Below are 23,693 nucleotides of genomic sequence, written 5' to 3' on the forward strand. Positions count from 1 at the left end.
CGGCCGGCACGGCACACGAGGGGGATGGGGGGGGTGGCCAGCAACACGCACGGCCGCCTTCGTCTCCCCTGGCGATCACATGACACTGGCACCATCACCTCTGATCACGTGACACTGGCACCATCACCCCTGATCACGTGACACCATCACCTCTGATCACGTGACACTGGCACCTTCACCTCTGATCACGTGACACCATCACCTCTGATCACGTGACACCATCACCTCTGAGCACGTGACACCATCACCTCTGAGCACGTGACACTGGCACCTTCACCTCTGATCACGTTACAATGACACCATCAATTACCTTCTTCAATCCACTGCTGGTGACCTCTCTCTGCCGTGTTGGCTGTAGGGTTGTTGGACAGTCCTTCATCAGGGCTGCCAGTGCAGATTGAGCGTTTCACTTGTGACTGGAAGTTGGCCGTGGTCGGGAATCTAACTTGGGCCATCAGGTTCATGGCGCAGTGCTCCAACTGCTGCGCCAGCACTCCCCCCTGGCTTGTGTGTTGTACGTACAGGGGTGGCGTGTGCGGTCGTGTGACTTCTGCCGTACGAGTGTGTTGTAGGTTTACATGGTATTTCACAAGCATGTATGTACTGCAGGTCGACACATCTGCATGGTAATGATTATGGAACGTGTTCGTGTCTGCTATATGAATGTTTCCAGAGTATCGATGTGCCCCGTGTCGGGCCTCGCTTAGTCGTAGATGCTTATCACCAAAACGAGATCTCCGAGACCCAGGGGGAGACACGGCGCCTCTGAGAGAGACATGGGGACTCAAGGAGACACATGGAGTAGGACTGAAATACAGGCACACTGGGACACTGGTGGAGATACATAACAAATGGGGTAGACACGAAAGGCTTGGGTGAGACACGGGCACAGTTGGGGAGACACGGGGACACCGATGAAGACTTTGCGGCCTCGGGGCGAGAAAGGCTTCTCACGAGGAACCCTTTGATCAGCTGTAGCAGCAGGGACACCTACTGGGCAATTGGTGCTACGACCAACATGGGCGTAGCGCTGTGGCCACGTCCGTCCCGTCTTGGGTTGGTGGCTTCTCCTCCTCCGTCCCATCCACGCACGGCGCCACAGCGAGAGTCTCACACTAAGCTCTTTATTTCCGCAGCTCGCACGACATGGAAAGGTTAGGCTTTGTCTTAAAGCTTAAATAGTTTAATCTTTTTGATCTCCTCACTGCTTTACCAGTCCGTAATTATTTATTATACATTTTTTTATATAACCTTACGAGGCTGGATATTATTATAGTGTCTTAAAAAATACAATGTTAAAAACCATGTGCAGTGAAAACGTAAAAAATAAGTTATCTTCTTCTCCGCTCGGGTCCATGAGGCAAGAGTGACGGGACGAACAAAACGACGACGGGGGGAGGGGTAGGGGGGGGAGGGGGGGGCTTAGAAAAGAAACGTGCCGGGGGGGCCGGGGGGGCTCGCGGGAGGCGAGCGCAGCGCGTGTCATCTGACCATGAGGCAGGCAACGCACAGCTTCGACGGCCCGATGCAATCGTCGTGGCAGAACGCGCCGCAGCCCTGGCAGACGATCAGCGCCTTCAGCCGGCACGGGCACGGCTCGGAGCCCCCGCCTGGCCCCCCCTCCCCGCCAAACACCTGGTTACCCAGCGGCACCGAATTGAGGGTCAGCGGGCCCCCGGCGGACCCCGCGGGGTTATGGGGCGGCGCAGAGATGGCCGTCACCGACGCGCTGAAGGACAGGAGGTTGCCGCCGCCGCCGCAGCTGTGGTTGAGCACCACGCCGGGGAAACCGGGCACGGCGCCGCCGGCACCCCCTGGCTGTCCGCAGTTCACTCCCTGGTGGTGAAGGTGGTGATGGTGGTGGGGGTGGTTGTGATGGTGGTGCGGAGGCAAACCATCCGACGGAAAGTGCTGTGGGTGCTTGCTGGCCTGCGTCCCGCGCTGCTGCTGCTGCTGGTGATGGTGATGCTGCTGCTGTTGGTGCTGTTGCTGATGGGCGTTGAACTGCTGTTGCTGGCTCTGGTACGTGAGTCGCACCGCCCGGCCCGGCTCCATGGCACCCTGGCCATCCCGCACGCTCGTCACGATGCTCACGAGCTGCGCCGACGCCATCGAAACTGGCAGGCAGCCGTCCTTACCTCCGTCGCCAACGCTGCCGCCGCCACCACCGCCACCCTCCACCTTCACCACGGTTTCCGTCTGGTAGCGCTGGTGCATGGCCACCAACGCTTGGTTGATCTCGCGAGCGCTCAGCTCCGTCTTGATCGGAAGACGCTTGGCCAACTCGGGGCGAGGGTCCGGCGCGGACTGCTCGCCGGAGGAGGAAGTGGAGGAGGAAGGGCTCCTCTCCACCTTAATGGCAGGCTGTGCGACCGCATGCTGGTTGTGCTGCTGCTGCTGCCCATGCTGCCCATGCTGGTGGTTCTGGAAGGGCTGAATGTGCTGCCGATTCTGGTGATGATTCTGAGTCTGTTGCAGCTGGTGATGGGACAGGTGATGATGATGGGGCAAGTGGTGGGGCGGGTGATGAGGTGGGTGATGCGGTTGGTGATGGGGAGGGTGGTGAGATGCGTCCTGCTCGCCGGACCCGGCTTCCCCGTTCTCCTGCGGCGCCGGCGCCTTCTTGCGCTCGGGGCTCTTGCCGTAGGTGGACGTGTTGAGCAGGTAGTGCACCGACACGGCGGGCTTCACCGACGGAGGCGACCGCTTGAGTCCCATCATGAGGGCCTTCGGCCTCGAGTTGGGCCTGGCACAGGTGCCATCCCCACGCGGGCCCGTCGCCGCTGGCAACCCCAGCCGTATCAGTTGCTGGCCCAGGCCCACCCCCGCCGGTCCCCTGGTTGTTCCGGGGCCACCGCCACCGCCGCACCCGTTCTGGCTCTGCAACCAGCTCGCCACCCGGCTGCCGGGGCTCACGGCGCTGCCGGCGCCCTGCTCGCCAGGAGACAGCGCCAGCAGCACCCCGGCCCGGCCCTGCACCTCCTCCCCTGGCACCTCGACCGAGCGAGGGCGGAGCGGCGGCGGTGCCGCGCCATCCGGGGTGCCGGGGGGCGAGCGGATTCGCGTGAAGTTGGGCGCGGTGGCACCAGCGCCGGGGACGTCACCGACGCCGGGGACGTCACCGCGAGGCTGTCGGCCGCTGGCGGCTTCGGCGGGGGGAGAGTCGGTGCTCGCCGAGCTGGAGGTCAGCGCTTTGGGCGACTGGCGCTGCCTCCTGTCGGCCACGAGGTCGGCGCCGGACGCCGGCGGCTGGAAGGGCGTGATGTGCAGTTGTCCGCCGGCCGTGGGCTGTGGCAGCACCACCTCGAGAGGCAGACTGCCCTGCAGCAGCTGCGTCACCAGCGGGTTGCTCGCCTGGATGGAGGAGGTGGCGCAGCGCGAGGACGCCGGGCTCTGCTCGGCCGACGCCCTCGAGCCGACCGCCAGCCCGGTGGGATCCTCGCCCGGGGAGCTCGGCGCCGCGTCGGCCACGCCGGCGCTGCCGGCCTCCTCGGGCGTCTCGGACGTGGCGATCGGGGTCCGGCTGTCGTCGGCGACGCCGTCGGTCCGCCGGTGCCGCGACGGCGACCCGAGCGGCGACGGCTCGCGGTCGGGGGTGGTGGGGGGTGGCGCCGGCGGCGCCGTTGCCGTGGGGCGGTCGCCCCGCTCGTCCGACAGTTCCGATCGGTGCGGAGGGGTCGGCGAGGAAGGCACAGGTTTATCGGCAGGGACGGGCGCCCCCCGCTGCGGCGATGGCTCTTTTTCCACTCTCGCTAGAGACAGGTCCAGCGCCGACTCGGCGGCCTTGGGGCTTGCGACGGCGGCGGCACTTTCGGACGACTGCGCCGTGGCGAGCGGCGACGGTGCGGAACACGCGGCGCGCGGCTCCGACACGGTCGTGCCGGCGCTACCCAGCACTCCGCTCCCTTCCTCTCGCGGCGCCACCTGCACGGCCGGCGTCGTCGCCTCCGCCTCGACCGGCGCCGCGGCTCCCGATGGAGTTCTGGCCGCGTGTGCCGCGGGGCCGGCGCCATCCTCCGTTGAAGCGGGGCCGGCGACGGGGAGCGCCTCGCCGGGCCGAGGGCGACGCTCCGCCGTCCGATCGTCGTCCACCCGAGTGTCGGCGCCACCCTCGTGTGCGGCGCTGCGGGCGCAGTCTCCCAGCAGCAGCTTGGGCCGCACCGCCGTGGCGTGCGCCGGCAGCGCCCGCGCCCTCAGCTTGGCACGCGTGTGGGCCTTGGCCTGCGCGGACGTTCGGGCCTTGCCGGACCCCGTGGAATCTCCTCCTCCCCCGCCTCCTCCTCCCCCTCCGGCCGCCGAAGCCGCCTCCCTGCGTGCCCTCAGCTGCTGCGCCTTGGCCTTGATGTCGGCCAGGGTGCGCGCGGGCCCCGCAGGGCGTGCCCCGTGCCCCGCCGGTGACGGCGAGGGGGACGGCGCCCCGCTGGCGGCGCTGGGACCCACGGTCTGCGGAGGCGGCGTGACCGTGGGCGTGGTCCTCTGCACCACCATCACCAGCGGAGGCTTCAGCTGGATCTGGCAGAGGCAGAACAGAAGCATGGAGTGGTTATGGCGAGTGGTGAGCGCGAGTCGCGCGTGAGGGGCGAGTGCTCTGTGGAGGGTGGGCGGTGCTACTTGATGCGTGGTCCAAGGCCTGTAGTTCAAGCCACCTAAGCCTGCTCAGAACACAAGATACACACCACCCTGTGGCCTTGCCCACATTCTGTTCTCCACACTGTTGAGGAATCCAATACCCTAACCCTAGATTGACATCACTGAATAGCATTCTCGAGCACATATGTACATGTTACAGCCCTTTGTCAATCCACTGCTGGTTTAGAGCCTCCTTACGTGGGGGTTATTTGACCATACTTCACCTCGCTGGTCAAAAGGCGTGGAGTATAGACGTGGGAGCAGGGTACAGCGCAACAGAAGAAGTTGCTGTGCTGCACTCTGCTGCCCACCATTAATCTCACAGTTAAACAAACCCAGACTCAAACCTGCTTAGCTTGCGATTTTGACGAGATAGGGCGCATTCTGAGCGATTAGCTCTGAGGCAAGAGATAAGTGTGAATAATTTAATGGTGCAGGGCCGAGCCATAGACACACATTTCGGCGCCTGTTGCGCCATCCTCACACCCCATCTCCCCACCGGGGCTGTGACATTGGCACGGCCACGCCAAAAATTCGAGCCACCAGCCGTCCCCAACTGCACGCTCTGTTGCTTTTGTTTACAGCAATTCAGATCGCCGTTGGGACGTGTGCCCCGTCCACCCTGCCCTCGCTACGGCACCGACGCAAGGGAGAGCTTGGGAGTCGGGCGCCGCGCGGAACACGCCGTGGCATGCCGGAGTGCCCCGGTGCGCACCTTGATGGGCGGCACCCTGAGCGTCTCGGTGGGGCCCTCCCGCTCCTCCACGCGGGCGCGCTTCCTCTCGGGGCTGTGCCCCACGCCGCCCTCGCTGCCCCTCCGCCTGCCGCCCTCGCACACCGACCCGCGCCGCTCCTCCCGGCCCAGTGGCGCCGCCCGCGCGTGGGCGGGGGGCGACCTGGCGGTAGACACCACCACCGTGTACTGGAGGGGGGCGGCCAAGTCGGGGCCGCCGCCGCCGCCCCCCCCGCCGCCGCCATGCGCACCCTCCTCCTGCTGCCGGCAGAGCAGCAGCGTCCGGGTTCGCTCCCTGGTCCGGCACGTAGAGAAGCTGGGCGCAGGCTCGGTAGGAGAAGGGGACGCCTTCGCCTTAGGAGCGACGGCGGGAGGGGTATTGGGGGCAGCAGGGGCAGCGGGTGTAGCGGGTGCAGCGGATGCAGCAGGGGCAGCGGGTGCAGCGGGTGCAGCGGAGGCAGCGGGTGCAGCAGGGACAGCGGAGGCAGCGGGTGCAGCGGGTGCAGCAGTGGGGGAGGGCTCGTCATTGCGGGACGCGAGGCTGGTATCTGCAGTCCTCAGGGCATCATCAGAGACGCTCGGCTCCAACTCCATGGCCTCGTCCCCTGGCTCCGCCGATGACTCCATAGCCTCTGCCGATGGCTCCGCGTCCTCCGCATCAGGGTTCGACGCCTCCATCGGCACAGGATTATCCGGCACTGGCTCCTGCACCAACTCCACAGCCTCCTCCGGCTCTTCCGGCTCCTCCGGCTCCACCACTACCACTGGCGCCACCACCGCTGCCGCTCCCTTAACTTCCTCCTCCTTCTCCTCCGTGCCGGGCAGCTCTTCCGTGACGGGCAGTGGTGAGGGTTCGCGGGGCGGGCGGGGGCTGGTGCCTCTCCCCGCGGGGGCCTGGGGTGGAGAGGATGGCGCCAGCCCCTGCTTACGCTCCGCCGAGGCGGCATCGCTGCTATCGCCCGAGTCCTCCTCTTCCTCCTCCTCGTCCTCCTCCTCGTCCTCCTCGCGCTTGGTCAGCTGGTCCAGGTCGTCCAGCGTCAGGTTTGACCTGCGGGAGATGTCCGGCCGGACGCCGCCGTTAATGTCCAGCACCAACCAAGCTGGCGATTGTCGATAACTGCAATCGGTTGGCGAGCGCACACTCCTCAACAAGTCTGCATTCAAAAGATGAGTGTGTGGTGGAGGTAGAATGGGAGGGGAGAGGTAGGAGAGTGCATGGAGCAGAGTACGGTGAGATGAGAGGGGAGAGGTGGGACAGTGCATGGAGGGAAGTAGAGTGAGATGAGAGGGGAGAGGTGGGAGGGTGTGTGGAGGGGAGAAGATTGAGATGAGAGGGGAGAGGTAGGAGAGTGCGTGGAGGGGAGTAGAGTGAGATAAGAGGGGAGAGGCAGGAGAGTGCGTGGAGGGGAGTAGAGTAAGATGAGAGGGGAGAGGTAGGAGAGTGCGTGGAGGGGAGTAGAGTGAGATGAGAGGGGAGAGGTAGGAGAGTGCGTGGAGGGGAGTAGAGTGAGATAAGAGGGGAGAGGCAGGAGAGTGCGTGGAGGGGAGTAGAGTAAGATGAGAGGGGAGAGGTAGGAGAGTGCGTGGAGGGGAGTAGAGTGAGATGAGAGGGGAGAGGTAGGAGAGTGCGTGGATGGAGGGAGTAGAGTGAGATGAGAGGGGAGAGGCAGGAGAGTGCGTGGAGGGGAGTAGAGTAAGATGAGAGGGGAGAGGTAGGAGAGTGTATGGAGGGGAGTAGAGTGAGATGAGAGGGGAGAGGTAGGAGAGTGCGTGGAGGGGAGTAGAGTGAGATGAAACGGGAGAGGTAGGAGAGTGCGTGGATAGGGAGTAGAGTGAGATGAGAGGGGAGAGGTAGGAGAGTGCATGGAGGGGAGTAGAGTGAGATGAGAGGGGAGAGGTACGCAGAGGCGAGTCCATGGAGGATTTGGAAGGCAGCGAGTGCGAAATTGAATTTGATCCGGGACTCAATTGGGAGCTCGGGGAAGGGATCGGAGTGACGGGGTGATGTGGTCTCGTCTGCGGGTAGGAAGAGGAGTTGGGGAGCGAGGCCGGCGGGGTCATGGGAGGCAGATGGTGGCATGTGGTGTGGCGGTTGGCAGAGGCAGAGTGAGTGACCTCTGGCCATAGTGTTGCTCGAAGAATCGCTCCTTCCACTGCTCCATGCGCTTCTCCTTCTCCTGCTCCTGCCGGATCCGAAGCTGCATCTCCGGCGTAAACTCCCCTAAGCAAGGGACACCAGCAACAGCAACAACCGGGTCAACTCAGATGAACCCACACGCGCGTGTGTGTGTGTGTGTGTAGAGGGGCACGCGAGTATGTATTGTGTGTCTATTGTGGGGAGCAGTCGTGCGCTACGAAGCCGGCGACCCAAGGTCGATTCCTGCTCACAGCGAACACCAGTGACGATTATCTGAACCGGTCCTGGGGAGACAAAGGTGGTCGGGCGTGGCGTCGGCCACCCACCCCCTCGTGTGCCTTGCCCACCTTTATAGGTGCTCGCTAACATCACTTGCCAAAAAATAGTCTACGTAGGTTAGACGAGTCGGGAGGGGGGGGGGGAGATCCTTGTCTTTGTATATACACAAGTGTTCCGAGTACATGCGACCGCGTGCGCGAGTGTGTGAGCGTGACGGTGCGTGCGCGTGCTGTACCCTCTGCGAGCCTCTCCTTCCACTCCTGCGCGGCGAGCGTGAAGAACTCATTGTTGAGCGCCGTCCCGCTGAGCCGCGCCAGCCCGTCCGCACACACCTGCACGGCAGAGAAGTCAACACGCGTTCAACAACACGCTGGGCATGGCGGGCATCCACAGAACCGCCACTATCCACGTTGAACCCTGAGAGCTTTCGAAGGATCCGACGAGATTTGGCGCATTCCAGGTGTCTTGATCATTAGGCCATTGTAGATAGGCCAACATTACTGCTACAACAAAGCACACATTTGGCTCAAGTAGGAATGCTGCTGTCATATCTGGAATGCAGCGCCCAGTTCCTACCTCGTTGTATTTGATAGAGATGATCCACCACTCACTGACTCACTCGAGTCACACGCTCACCCACACTGGGAAGTCTTCTCATTATATTACTCGGCTATTTCACGTTGTAGATCTACTCTGTGTGTAGCTGCAAAGTAGCTAGCCGAGTCCAGGCTACAATCGGTTTGGAAGGGGTTCTAGGTGGATGCCCACCCGTGCAGTGGTTTGTGGGTGACAAGCTCATGGTCAGTGTTCGGATAACACTCCACAGAGTAAGCGCTTGCGTTATGATCCACTCAGGCGCTTAAGTCACCGAATAAGAGGATTCCGCCTCAAGGGGCCACCTTAACCAGCACCAGGGAAAGGTCACGGTAGGCATCCGACTCATCGGCCTTGCCTGCGTCCCTCACTGACGCCCTACTGTGAATTGTAAGCGGGAATTGGAGCAGCACTTGGGCCTGTTCCGCAACCATGATTTATATCAAATAAAAAAAACAGCCAGATGCTTGTGTCAGGTGGACCCGACCCGTCGCCCGCAAAAACCGACCCTTGACCCTGCACCGCCCGCGTTGGCAACCGTGGAGGCAGCGGTGCAGCCAGAGAGGAGGGAGGGTGGGGGTAGGGGGAGGAGAGTGGGGGAGGGGCAGCGTGCGCACCTGGCGGTCGACCTCGGGCAGCAGCGCCAGCAGACGGTGCTGGGCGTGCATGGGCAGCGCGCAGAACGTGTGCTTGTTGACGAGTGCGCGCAGGTTGGTGTTGACGAGGATCGAGTCGGGTGTCTCCACGTCGATGTCGCCCTCGCGCGCCCGCCGCAGCTGCCCTGCTCGTGCAGAGCAACGAGGCAGGAATAATTAATGCACGCGCACGCGCGCCGCGATGCTCGCCAACACGCGCTCGGCCTCCGGAGTACTTGTGAGTGACAATAACTTTTGGGTTCAAAGCCGCTTGAGATGATGTCACGCGTAATTACGTCATCGGCAGGCGAGGAGCGTATGCTGTATGACGACGCTAGATAACGTCACGCGTAATGACGTCATCGCCTTGGCTGGCAAGGCAAATAAATCTACGCATAACCACGCACAGACACAAACACAAAACATGTACGCACAAGCACACACACCCACCCACGTTGGGTGGTAACGGTGTTTGCGCACGGGCACGAGGGGTTCGTACCGGAGCTGAGCCGCCGCGTTCTCTGACGTGGTTTGCGCGTGAGGCGAGCCACGGCTGGGGTGGGCGGCTCTTTATTCTCGGGTCCTGGCACCTCTTCCTCCTCCTCCTCTTCCTCTTCTTCCTCCTCATCCTCGGCGGCCGTGCTCTCCCCGTCGGCACGCGCTGCCCCCAGCGTCCCGTCCGTCTGCTTCACCTCGTACGCTACACACGGGGAGGTGACACGGGGGAGGAGGTGACGTGGGGAGGTGACACGGAGAGGAGGTTGCGCTGTTTGTGGTTCAAGTTAAGTTGATTTTGTTTAAGCGGGTGAGAACTCAAGAGACTAGGATTATTGCAAGAGGGACCTACGTCGCCAAAATTACAAAAGCAAATTAAATTCAAGTACAGCAATGAAGCAAACAGTGATAATTGGAAATGATTGTACAAAAATACATTCCCTGTAGTAGAATTCAGTTTAGATATTTGTCTGACTGATCTTAGCAGAACTACATTTAAGTTATGTATGTAGAACTTCTTTCGCACCGTACGTAGCCAACCGTGCTAAACACTAAACAGTAATCAGGCAAATGTTGTACAAATATATAAACAGACAAGGATATGTCAAGTCCAAGTGAAGTTATCAAAGAATCGACAGCTGGGCATCATTGTACTTTATATGGGGGAGTAACAAAGGACTTTTTGAAGCAATGAGATTCCAGTTCGGGGCATTAACAGAGAATGAGTGAGAACCACGTGTCTAAAATTTAGGGATGTGATCCTGAATAAATACTTTTGATCGGCAAGGGACCGAGTTGTGTGTATGCACTAAAGATAAACTCGGGCCAATGAATCTCCCTCCGAGCTAAAAGAGGGTGAATGGTTTGGTAGAGGTGGTGTATTGGTAGAGGTGCTGTCCTGTAGAGGTACCGTATGTGAGTGTGGTATGTTTGGCGTGTTTGTGGCGTATGTGAGACAGCGTGGTATATGGGGAGACATAGGTGGTCGTGGTGCTGGCCATCCACCCCCTCGTGTGCCGTGCCAGCCTTCATAGGTGCTCGCCAACAGCACTTGCCCCAACAGTCTGGTCTGGGTATACGGGGGATCTTTTTTGTTTGTTTTATATGGTACAGGTGGTGCATCTGAGCAAGTGTGGTCTGTGTGGAAGTATGCGAGTGCCGTGCGTGTGGTGGATGCGAGCGTGGTGTGTGTGTGTGTTTTGCGAGCGAGTGTGGTGTGCGTAGCGTATGGTAGAGGTGGTGCGTGTGTGAACGAGTGTGGTGAATGCGGGCGAGTGTTGGGTGCGTGGAGTGTGCGGTACCGGCGGGAGCCTGGCTCTGCTGCCCGGGTCCCTTGAGCGGCTTGAGGATGATCCGTGGGATGGGTTTCCCGGGCGACACTGGGAGACCCGAGCGACGCTTCCTCTGCTGCTGTTGCTGCTTCAGGGCCTGGAAACACGGGAGTACGTGACACCATACCCCCTCGACCTCACCCCGTCTTACCTCACCACATATCACTCACCCTGTCTTGCTCACCCCGCATCTCTCACCAGGTCTACCTGTGTCGCAACACAGCTCCATGACCCCATCTCACACAGCAGCATCAACCTTAAAGGCTTGACATGTATGAATTAAAAACTGTCACATTTGTTATCAGAAATGCCTTAAAACATAAAAAATGTAAATGTCACTTCTACGAGTTTTTAGTGATAGAACACATGGGGTTAGTGATAGAACACATGGCCGGCCTCCCATTTAATTCCTTGTACCGGTGCCCATACTACGCACACACTGCCACTGACTCAACCCTCCCCCTGGGCCCAGAATAGATGCTGGCTGGGGTTACCTGCTTGACGGCCCGCTTGCTGTGCTGCTGCGAGGGAGACATGACCTTGCCAGCAGTCAGCGTCGGGGAAGGACAGGTGGACGGAGTTGGGGACGCGGGTTCAGAGGGCGGCTTCCCGGACACTGGCAGGATAGGGACACAGATGGACGGACATATGTGTCTCGCGCTCCCTGCACAGGTGCTGCCATCTCCCATAAAAAATGTTGAGGGCAGCACTCCAGATGAGCTGCGTACTGGACGTTTCATGCATTTAAACGGATTAATTATTCATGATGTTTTCAAGTAATGCGTAGTAATACGGATAGTAATACGCATAACAATTTAGCTGCACGGCTTGAGTTTGCATGACAAAGTAGCAGTCACATGGGCCACTGGGTACATGGTGGGGGGGGGGGCGGCGATCAGCAATGTGTATCAATAAGGTCCAGTATCCGGCCAGGAGGCTCGGCGGTAGAGCGAGCGGCTCGCAATCGGAAGGTTACGACCCTGTTTGGGGATTGACTCAGCCCATCATCTCTCTAGGGTCAATAAAAAAAGGTACCCCCCCCCCCCCCCCCCCGTGAGAAAGGCAACATTGGTTGTCCTGGGGATAGACCCTGTCATAGGAACATGGATTTCCACCACTAGCTTAGGGGCTGTTAATGGGAAATGAGCATCACTTCAATGCTCATTTGAGCAGGAAATCACTCAGGGAAATTTGAAGGGAAGTATGTAGAGTGTTTCTTTGGGAATTACAAAAAGAACGTTTTTTTAAGAATACATTTTTTTTAAAGACGAGTTGAGAAATTTTGTCAGTGTTCTAAGACCAATTGTTTGTACAGCAGGTCAAATATTGCAAACGTCGTGATAATTGTATTATTTTTCTATCTACGTGGCTTTACCGAAAAACCCAAAGAATACAAATATTGCAGTTAAAACAAAAGGCTTTAGTTAACGCATTACCCCAAAGTGTACCGCGTTTGTGGAAGTTGCTCGTGACCATGGGTTTATATTCTTGTGAATTGGCAACATGTTTAGGAGCTAAATGGGAATGGGTGGGAGCCTTCCTGCGGTGACCAACCTCTTACGTGTTTTCACGTCACATTAAATACAACATCGTCATCTGGGCAAAGTGGATTTCATTAAATCGAATATGGACATGATCAGTAGAGCCAACTTTCCAAAAAAAAAGAAGGCCCGCTTGAGGTCCAGAAACCAATTGGACAAGGTCTTTGATTGGATCAGCTAAACAATGCAACTCAATGCAACTTCCTGACTGGAACCTTAATGGGAAATAACCATTGATGTCGTCACCTTACAGGAGATGCACGTTGAGGACAGGATGCGGAGGGAAAGATACAACATAAACGACCGTAAGGTAGTGTTACATTCTACCAGACGAATATACATTTTAACCGCACAGTAGAAATTCAGGAGGGAAAATTACTCGGACTCAAACCTTATCTGGAGCAGCGGTCGAGACTCACACAGCATCTTCCAGAAAAGCGTCGATTTTATTATCAAAGGGGTTTTTGTTTTGTGTTGTGGTGCACAACATCGTTGCAATTGTAAGTCGCTCCCATTCAATGTGGCCTCGAGGTCTGGTTTAAATGTGGAGTGCAGTACGAGTGGATTTTCTGACAGTGTCCTCCAAATACAGAGAGCGGATGGATGTATACAGTGGTGCCCCCCGCATACAGCGGATGATTCTGGTGGCCCCCTAAAATAAACCCCCATGACAAATCGCACCCCCCCCCCCCCACAAGCTCAACAACAATGCCGACTTGTTGTTCTTAGCTGCGTCTTGATACTGCGCAGAAACGTCACGGTGTAGCCCTGCGCACTCCTTAACGACCGAACCATTCGAATGTACGTTCAAGAATTGACTTTGCGGTTTTCAACGTATCCAATGGTGTCTTTTTTCCTTTCATAGATTTTTCAATAACGTAAAAAGCAATATAGTTAACATTACAAGCTGTGAATGGCACAAATTGGTCTTCGTGGAAATAATGGTGTTTAGTGAAAACAACGGATATATTTCGGGGCACCCCATCCCGTGAATGAGCCGGGTATGTTGAGGGCACACTGAAGTATTAACCACATGGCTCTATTCCCACACCAATCCCGCCACGTCTCCACGCTGGCGACCAACCATCTCTGAGCTTCGCACCTTTACTCTTCTTCTCCTTGGCCTTGTCAGGCTCCTCCGACTCACATGAGCTGCTTGGCTCCTCCTTGGCACTCTCCTCCTTCTTCACCTCTTCATCCTCCTCCTCCTCTGCAGCAACCGCCGCCTCTTCCCCCGCCGCCGCCGCCGCCACCGCCGCCGTCGCCGCCTCCTCCTCTTCTTCCTCCTCCTCCTCCTCTCCCTCCTCCTCCTCTTCTTCCCCAACCTCCTCTTCCTCCTCTTCCTCTACGCCCTCATTATCCTCCTCGTTATCCCCATCTTCCTCATCTCCCACCTCGTCTCCCTCCATGGCCAGCCCAGCAGCCGCGTCCTTCTGAGTAGGGAGTGACATCACCAATACCATAAACTCACACCGGGACCTGACACACTTCCTGCAGGGCCTGACACCTCCGCTGACACATCGCCACTAGGCGCTTATAATAGGGTGACAAAGTGGTGCAATCGCGGTGCAATTGGTGTGCAGCAGAGGTTGTGTGCATGCGGTCTGTGTCTGCTGTGTGCAGCGAGTGTGGCGTCTAATTGCCATGAGTGTGGTGCGTGTGGTGTGCATTGCCCATGGGTATTGGTGTAGGTAGTGAGTGCGATGTGTGCGTATCACGAGTGTGGCGTGCATGTGGTGGGTGTATGGCACGTGTGATGGTAGATGTGCGCCTTGCGAGTGTGCAGTGTGAGCAGCAGATGCTGGGTGTGGTGGTGTGTGTGGCATACGTGGTTTGAGTGTGGAGGGTGTGTGGTGGGTGTGGCATGAGTGTGATGCGAGTATGCCGTGTACTTGGTGTGTGTTTGCGTGGCGCGAGTGTGGTGCGTGTGTGGTGCACGTGTGGTGCGAGTGTGGCGTGCGTGGTGGGTGTGGTGTGTGTGGTGCGTGTGGCACGCGTGGTGCGAGTGTGGTTTGTGTCAGTGTCCCACCTTCAGCGTGTAGACGCCCATGCGGCCGGGCACCTTGAAGAAGATGCCCCCGACCCCACGTGAGTTGGTGTGCAGCATGGCGTTGAGGCAGGCCAGGGGCGATGTACCACTGAGTGCCGGCGACACAGACAAAGAGAGGGTCAGCGTGTGCTATTACCCTTACCACACTGACCATCGCTCGCTACCTTTACCAGCATTATCACACTTAGCAGCAGAAGCAAATCTAGAGCTATATACTTATTCGTGGTGTGGAAGTTGGTGAATCCTTGCCATTCGACAACCGGTCACCCACGTGCTCTGTTGGTGGGTGCACTTCCATTTATTGCATTGACTTCACATTCATGTCATAAATGAACAAAATAAATGTTTCAACTCAACGCGTAGGTTTTTCACAGCCATTATAACGATTCATAATGGATTACTTGGATCGTGTCGTAAGGGTCAGCAGCAGCACAAGAAAATATGCTGCAGGGGTGCACGCACAGCAACACACAAGGCTTCATGAAACGGGCTGCCGCTGCTGTTTGCTGCTGCGCTTTCTGTTTTTGTTGGCGTTCCGCTGCCGTATATTTACTGCTCCTGCACAAACAGGTCTCGGCTAGCCTACGAGGTGCCCGCAGTTTGTACAGCATTATAATCTGTGAGCCATACACCATCTGCACTGACTGGTAAACTTAATCGTCGTGTTATACTGATAGGAACCTCCTGGTTACACCAGCCCACGGGAGATTATGTGTGTCTGTCCGTCGTGCAGGGAGGGGCTGGGTGGGGAGGGAGGGGCTGGGTGGGGAGGGGCTGGGTGGGGAGGGTGGGGCTGGGTGGGGAAGGGAGGTTGGGGAGGGGCTGGGTGGGGAGGGTGGGGCTGGGAGGGGTGGGGCTGGGTGGGGAGGGGCTGGTCACCCCGTGGTGCCCTTATAAAACTCAACGTTTAACCTACTCACGCCAGCTTGTGCTCGCCCTCACAGTCAGATATATTTGCGGAATACACCACGCCGCCGTTGACCCTGACCATTGACCGAGCAACCCAACGTTCCTAGCAGCTCCCTCCGCAGGAATGTGTTATTCACACTCTGGATTAATTGTTTGCCATTTGTGACCTATGGAGGCTGGGTTAGAAGGAGAGCGACTTAAGTAACAAATGGTGAAGGGTCCCGGCCTGCAAACGTATTAGTCTGGTCCTGGCTTCTCTTCACCAGCTAATTGCTACGATGTGCAGAGTGGAAATTAAGATTCTTACGCTAACCTATGAGGGCTGTCAAAAGTGGACAACCAAGTTATCCGATAGATTTGACCTCCCATCGGTGCCATCATCGCGAAGTCTTCGTTCGTCGATATCCAGCGTCCCCCACCCCACCCCGTGCATCCCTCGGACTCGGCTCGGCACGACTGGTGGCCGTGCCTCCTTCTGCTGCGCTGCTTCCCGACTGCGCAGCGCCCTGCCCAGTTGTGTTCGCGGTTCAGAGACAACGGCGCCCCGTAGAAACCCCACCACGACACGCGCTTATTCTCTCTCTCTCTTATACCGATGCTTCTCTACATCACCTTCTATTTGTCTTCTGATTTTTTTTCTTCTCCTTGGCCTATATTTTTAGTGATGTACAGCACCTTGAGTAGCATCTAGAAAGGTGCTTTATAAATGTATATTTTACTCATGGGTATTATCATACTATATCAGAAAAAGCTTTTCTGGCTGGCTTCCTACCTGAATTCTTGTCTGCCTGGCTGGCTAACACACAAGTCTGCATCCCACAGCGCCGAGCCGAGTTCGTGCGTCGTACTGACATCACGCCCTCCCACTACCCTTTGTCCACCCCAGCCGTGTATCCCGTACAAATGAGACAGAGGAGAGAGATAGAAGAGGGAGGTGAGGAAGTTAAGAGGAGGCAGACAGAGGAGTTAGGATGAGGCAGAAAGGAACGGACAGGGCGTGAAACGGAGGAAAGTGAGAGAGCAAAACATAACGAGGAGAGCGAGGAAAGGCAGCAGGTGGGAGCATTAGAAAGATGCATGATGGAATAAGACGTGAATGGGAGAGGCGGGAATAAGGAGAGCGAGAGGTGAGAGAGAGAAACAGGGAGAGAGATGGGGGGAGTGAAGTGGGTGAGATACAGTGGAGGAAGGTAACGGATATTGAGGGTGAGGTAGAAGAGGGGAAAGAGGAATAGAGAAACCGATAGAAACGCAGACTAAGTGAGAAATCGAGATGCATTGGGATTTACAGTCTAGCACAGAGAAGGCAAGAGAGAGAGACAGCTCTATATAAGATTAAAAGTTTTTCCTGGCTGGCTGGAAGGAAGTAACGTCATGTCCAAAGGACATGCGGGGTGCAAGTTATGGTGAAATCACATACATAGCAGTACCTGGAATAAAGTCAAAACGCTCGGCTCGAGGCACCAGGCTCACGCTCGAGAAAGAGTCCCAAATCTACATCGTATATGCCCCCGCCACCCCCGCCATCAGAAACCAACACACATGCGCCCCCTCCGATGACAGATTTTACGAGGCGGTGGCAAGGAGGGCAGGTGGACTTTAAAGTCTCGATCTCCACACCCATGTCACCAATAATAACCATCATCACAATGGGCGGCTCATCCGAGCCGCATATTTGGAGGAACGGGTCTAGAAAAGGTTTTCCCATTTTTTTCTGGCAACAAAACAGGTGTTGAGATGTTAAAACACCAAACTGAAACCTTATACAAGGAATCATGTCTGCATTAGCCACAATACTTGTGGTCAGAATGCAAACAAAAAATAAGTTTCAAAGACAATGCATATATTATCAGAGTTTATTTTGTTTGCATTCTGGCCACAAGTATTGTGGTTAATGCAAACATTATTCCTTGTAAAAGGTTTCAGTTTGGTGTTTTAACATCTTAACACCTGTTTTGTTGCCAGAAAAATGGGGAAAACCTATTATCATATGTTGGTACTGGCAAAGGAGGTCCCATGATGATGGATCTAGAAAATACAACCCTTGCTAGAAAAATGAACCTCGGAGGGTTACATCGGCGGGCCTGAAGAGGAGAACATGTAAAGATGCGTCTGTCAATCCACTGCTGGATGAGGGCAACCCTACGCCTGTACGGATATTTTAAGATATTTTAATCACACTTCACCACGAATGGACTCTGCTGAACTACCTACCCATCGTTGCTCACAATGCAGTTACACAGCCACCTATGACAACCTGCCATGTATGGCGGTTTAACACACTTGATGAGGGGCAGAAAATATATGGCATGGGCAGCTGGTGGAAGAGACTTCCAGACAATGGGAGCTGCAGAGGAATAATCGAGTTCTCACTGAACGAAGGACAAGCAATTCCACCAGCATCGCAGAAACATAAACCACCAATGGTACAGCATTGCTGTGTAAATACTTACAGCCCTTCCTACTGCACAGCCCTTCATTAAAACAGGAGTACTGTTAGGCTATCTTAAAAATACAGTGTCTCCATAAAGGTATAATCCATTATTGAAGAATTATAATGAGACAGCAGTTTGAGCAAGAGCAAAAAAACACAAAGATTCTCCTGTAGCTGGAAAGGCTCTTTTGGGGCATGTGCTGTTGTGAGCACCTACTGAGGCCAGCACAAGGCACAAAAAGATGGTGTGGCTAGCACCACACCCTGCCACCTGTCTCCCCAGTACTTGTGTGTGAGTGAGATGTGGTGGGGGGGGGGGGTCAGCACCTGATCTCCTTCAGCCCCTCCTTCTGGATCACCTGCAGGATCTCCTTGTGGCTCATAGGGCGAGGGTACTTCTCCAGGACCTGCGGGTGGGAGGGGAGGGGTGGGGTGAGGGGTGAGGGGAGTGGGGTCACAGCACTGAGAGGTAAGGGAGGGGGCGGAGATGGGTAGAGCCGAGAGCCCTCACCGCGCACCACACAAGTGCTCATCACTCCAGCATCAGGATGCTGGGGGCCTCATCGATAGCCGAGCAAACCCACTGAGGCAGGGATGGTCTCAGCTCCCCGCGCAGCGTACCGGAGAAGACTGCACGAGGACGCAAGGCCTCACGCCGAGCGTGCTAAACGAATCGGGCATCGGAGCAGATCCTTGCATTACATGGGCGTGCAGGGGATGCAGCAATGAGAGACTACAGACTCGAGTTTTCCAGCCACTCGGATCATCACCGAACCCCAAGCGAGTCTTTCCCCGAAGACGAAACCGAGATGTTGCAGCGCTTGAGGACGTGTTTACCACGGTCTCACGCTTTACGTTGGCAATCAACAGGAAGAGTCATACACATCCAGGATATGTCAACACACCAGGATACACAAACACATGTATATAAAGACAAAAATCCCCAAAATAGCCTTAACAGAGTTTTGGGCCAAGTGCTGAGAGTGAGCACCGATCGAGTCCAGCACAGCACATGAAGGGGTGGGTGGCCTGCACCACGCCGGTGCTGATGTTTACACACCACACCAGACTCTCATGTAGAGGCCCGAGTGGACCTGGGGGAGGCCCAGGACTGGTTGACATGTTCGTCACCTGTGTTAACTGCGAGTGGGAATTTAACCCGAGTCGCCGGGCTCACAGTGCACGAGCTAACCGCTGCACTACCGCTCCCCCTGCCCGCACACACATCACCACACCCCCGGGTGCATGTGTTGGGGGTGGGGGGGCGAATGAGGCAGTGCCCCCAACCACTTTCCCCTGAAAATTTTTAGATAGCCATTGCTAAAGAAAATAAAACAAGTGTCAATGGGACACAACTTGAAAACACAGAATATGGGTACCTATTGCAGCTTTCTAAAGACGGATCAGGATCAAAAGGATGAATTAAAGAAAAACAACAGCAGCATGGAGTACCTTTGAGAATTGAAACACACTAAATAAGAGAGAAGCATACTGATGTGTCTGAAGATGACAATATCAATCAGTGCGTACAACCTGCTCCGCCATACAAATCAAAAACATGGGACACTGAATGAAGAATATGGAGCAAGAGCTCAAAAGTGGAGAGAGGCATGATTGAAATTGCATTGAGAGGCATGCATCAGGGAAGATACATAAAATGCATCAAATTGATAATTACATTTTTTTTGTTTAGTTTGTTGTCTTTTCCCCGCACCTCCAATTAACACAATTGGCTAAGTACGGTGCGAAAGAAGTTCAACATATATGCATACAGAGTACCTAGGCTTGGGAAGGACACATCTATATGGGATGGTGGCTGATGGACAAGACTCGTGACGGAAGAGCAGTCAAATGTGAACACGTCCAAGAGGATGACCACTGCAGAGATGTACAAAAATTAGATGGATGGTAGCAGTACTAGAACATGAAAGAATGGTGATGGTTTGGTGAGACGTTCATCCAGCAATGGATAGATAATGGCAAATTATTTATATCACTAGAACATTTTTTTTGTATTTTTCCAGAAACAATTCACAAATTCACTCATTTCAGCCGAGTACTCTTGCGAGGGAAACAATGTACCCCCGTCTGAAATCCTTAGCCTGGTGTGCGCCACTGATGCACACCACAGGATACAGCGGTACGTGAACACACCAGGGTAATGCAAACACTCTGGTAACGAGTACTGTGTGTAAACATCAACACGGGTGACATGGCCGAGTATTAGCGCATTTGCAGAAGTTCACGGTTCGAGCCCTAGGGCAGCCCTGGTTAATTCTGCAGGTGTTAACCAGAGATACGAGTCATGTGCTTCATAGTGCACATCAAAGATCCAGTAATGCTATATAAGAAATGTAGTCGGCCATATACAAAGAAACATCGCCAACAAGCGTTAAACTATTGGAGACTTGCGAGACAGCGTACTTGAGACAGCCTTATACTATAATAATGGCGCTAGTACAAAATGTATAATAAGTTCAGTAGCTGTGTACACGCACGTCACAGGATATGCACACAGGTACACACACAACCAATACATGAACACACCAGGGTACACGTGGAGAGAACATTGGGAACGTAGACATCATAGTAAACAAACACACGGGAACACACGAGAACAACCACAAAAGGGTAGACACACACGGGAACACGATTACACACACAATTTGTTTACACACACACCCGCACGTACACAAATAAGGGTACACACACACACAGGTTCACTCACTTATGGTCACACAGAGATACAGGGACAAAGATCCCTCTTAAAACCTTAACAGAATTTTGGGGCAAGTGTTCTTAGAGAATACACAAGGGGGTGGGTGGCCAGCACCATGCCCGACCGCCTTTGTCTCCCCAGTGGTGATGTTTACATACCGCACCAGGACCGGTTCAGGTAATCGTCACTGGCGATGGTCGTGAGCGGGAATCGCAGCACGCTAACCACTGCGCCACCATTCCTCATACACATACACACACGCGAACACACGGGTGCACACATGTACAATAGCTCACTGGTACAAAACGACCGCCCTTTGACCATACAGACTTTTGGGGGCAAGTGCTGTTAACTAGCACCGAAGCGGTGCACTGCCGCCTTTGTCTATCCAGTGCTGATGTTTACACACAGCACTGGGTACTCAAGGCTGAGCCGACCTAGGGGAGTTACAGAACTGTTTCCGATATTTCTCATTCATGTAAGCCGTGAGCTGAAATAGAACTCGGGTCGCCAGGTTCAAAGGCAGTGTGCTAAGCACTATGCCACCGCCAACAGGTACCCACACAAGTCAATGCATACTAGTACACACACACACGGGTATATAAACACACATGTACAAATACACATTGGTCCACAAATTTAGACATATACACGCGGGTAATTACACACTGGTACACACACCCACACACACACGCACGAACATACAGGTAAACACGGGTAAACACACGACTACACAAGCACAGAGAAACACAACACCCCCAGGGTACGCTCACAAACACAGATTCACAAACACACAGGTACACAAACTCGCGGGTACACATACAGAAGGCACACGCTACATGCCTCACACACCAGAGTACACAAACCCACAGACACAAACACACCTAAGTGCATGTGAATTACAAGGGTGCACACCATCACACGTCAGACATATACGCATACGGGTACACAAAAAACGAGTCCATACATTGATACCAGGGGTACAAACATGGCAGTGAACGCACACCAGGGCACACACACACACATCGGGGTACGCACACACACCAGGGTACACACACACATCAGGACACACACCTATCAGGCGGCACACACATCAAGATACACATCAGGGCACACACAATCAGGGTACACACACACATCAGGACACACACACATCAAGACACACACACATCAGGGTACACAAACACACCAAGGTATATATACACATAAGGACACACACCCATCAGGGGGCACACACATCAAGACACACGTACACACCAGGACACACACACAATCAGGGTACACACACACACACATCAGGGTACACACACACACATCAGGGTACACACACACACATCAGGGTACACACACACACATCAGGGTACACACACACATCAGGGTACACACATACACATCAGGGTACACATACACACATCAGGGTACACACACACATCAGGGTACACACATACACATCAGGGTACACACACACATCAGGGTACACACATACACATCAGGGTACACACATACACATCAGGGTACACATACACATCAGGGTACACACACACACATCAGGGACACACACACATCAGGGTACACACACACACATCAGGGTACACATACACACCAGGACACACATATCAGGGTACACACACATCAGGGTACACACATACACATCAGGGTACACATACACACCAGGACACACATATCAGGGTACACACACACCAGGGTACACATACACATCAGGGCACACACATCAAGACACACACGTACACACCAGGACACACACATCAGGGTACACACACACACATCAGGGTGCACACAGACACATTAGGGTACACACACACACATATGAGGGTACACGAACTCTCCCGTCTCAGCCCGTCCCGCTCGCTCCACGCTGACAGCGCGGGTTCGCGCCGTACGGTCCAGGGCCGCTCTCTCTCTGTCTCTCCGCCGGAGAAACTCACGCCGGGGGGAGCGAGTCTCCCTCCACAACTCCGCTCTGCGGGCTCTCACAGGGCCGGAGAGGACCCGGGCTACAGGCAGCGGGGACAAGGAGACGCCGGGTGATCGAGGAAGGGAAGAGATGCGGGTCCGGTACCAGGAGAAACAGGGGAGAACCCAAGAGAGCGCGGGGCAGGGGTCCAAGTGGAGGCGGGGGGGGGGACACGGGGAGACGACAGGGCGAAACGAGGAGTTCAGGCGATAATTGGGGGAAACCCTCGCGTTGAGCCCGGGGGCGCCCGGGAACGGGGTACCGCGCCAACGGGGGGGAAGACTCAGGCGAGGTCGGGGGGAGCCCGGGCAGAAGCCTGGCCTAGGCCTCGGCTCGCTCCGCGCGCGCCCCGAGTGTCGCGCGGGGCTCGTACCAAGCGCGCTGCCTCCGCCCATGTCCTGCCTTTCTTCTTCTTCTGCTTCTCTTTCATTTTTCACGGCGCCGTTCGCCCGCACTGCCCGCGCAAATCGGCCATCGACTTCAGAGCGCGACCGCGGTAAACAAACTCGCGCTGACGCTCCGCTCCCTCCAGCGCCGTGCCGCGTCCGCCATGATGGTTCGGCCGCCCGTCACGTGACAGCGTCACCCCCCCCACAGCCCCGCCCTCCTGCAGCCCCTCTCCCCTTAACCGTTCAATCCCCCCCGCTGCCCCCCCCCCCCTACAGCCCGCCCCCCGGTAGCCCCCCCCCCACAGCCAGGCCGCCCCCCCCATAGCCAACCCCCCCCCACAACCCGCCCCCCGGTAGCCCCCCCCCACAGCCAGGCCGCCCCCCCCATAGCCAACCCCCCCCCCACAACCCGCCCCCCGGTAGCCCCCCCCCCACAGCCAGCCCCCCCCCCACAGCCCGCCCCCCGGCACCCCCCCCGCAGCCCGCCCCTGGTGGAGGGGGGGGGACCGCCTCCTCCTTAACCCCTTCAATCCACCCTCTAAGAGGCTCCTTCCCTTCCCCCCGGTCCCCCCTTCCACCCCCCTTCCTCGTGAGGCGGCGGGGAGGGGGTGGAGTAAATATCAACAAAATAACAATTTTCACGCTCTTAAGGTATGGGGCGGGGGGGCATTTTAATCTGCCACTGCACCCCATCCCTCCCCAATCTCGTCCCAGAAAGGCCCCTACCTCTTGTTTGTCTCAAGGCGCTCTATGGATTCCCCCTTCTCTACCCCCCCCCCCCCACCACAACTGCGTTCCCAGGGCCACTACCACTTTTTTTCCTGGGACCCTTCTCGGCCCCCC

At 56.1% G+C, this 23,693-nt stretch overlaps 1 protein-coding gene across 1 annotated transcript; it reads right to left on the minus strand.

Moving 5' to 3' along the window:
* Positions 1 to 1,108: 1,108 nt before the first annotated feature.
* On the minus strand, positions 1,109 to 23,022 carry LOC133344088 (putative Polycomb group protein ASXL2). The gene is made up of 12 exons (XM_061554037.1): positions 22,835 to 23,022; positions 18,095 to 18,174; positions 14,404 to 14,512; positions 13,477 to 13,807; positions 11,328 to 11,449; positions 10,804 to 10,930; positions 9,507 to 9,707; positions 8,990 to 9,153; positions 8,014 to 8,110; positions 7,478 to 7,583; positions 5,345 to 6,410; positions 1,109 to 4,512 (listed from the first exon to the last, which is right to left on the minus strand). Exons 1-12 carry the CDS (start codon positions 22,889 to 22,891, stop codon positions 1,483 to 1,485), a joined length of 5,490 nt encoding a protein of 1,829 aa, XP_061410021.1. The 5' UTR covers positions 22,892 to 23,022; the 3' UTR covers positions 1,109 to 1,482.
* Between the last annotated feature and the right edge of the window lie 671 nt (positions 23,023 to 23,693).

The sequence above is a fragment of the Lethenteron reissneri genome, chromosome 19 (assembly GCF_015708825.2).
Source record: "Lethenteron reissneri isolate LAM-NWPU_2019-01 chromosome 19, ASM1570882v1, whole genome shotgun sequence".
Lineage (NCBI taxonomy): Eukaryota > Metazoa > Chordata > Hyperoartia > Petromyzontiformes > Petromyzontidae > Lethenteron > Lethenteron reissneri.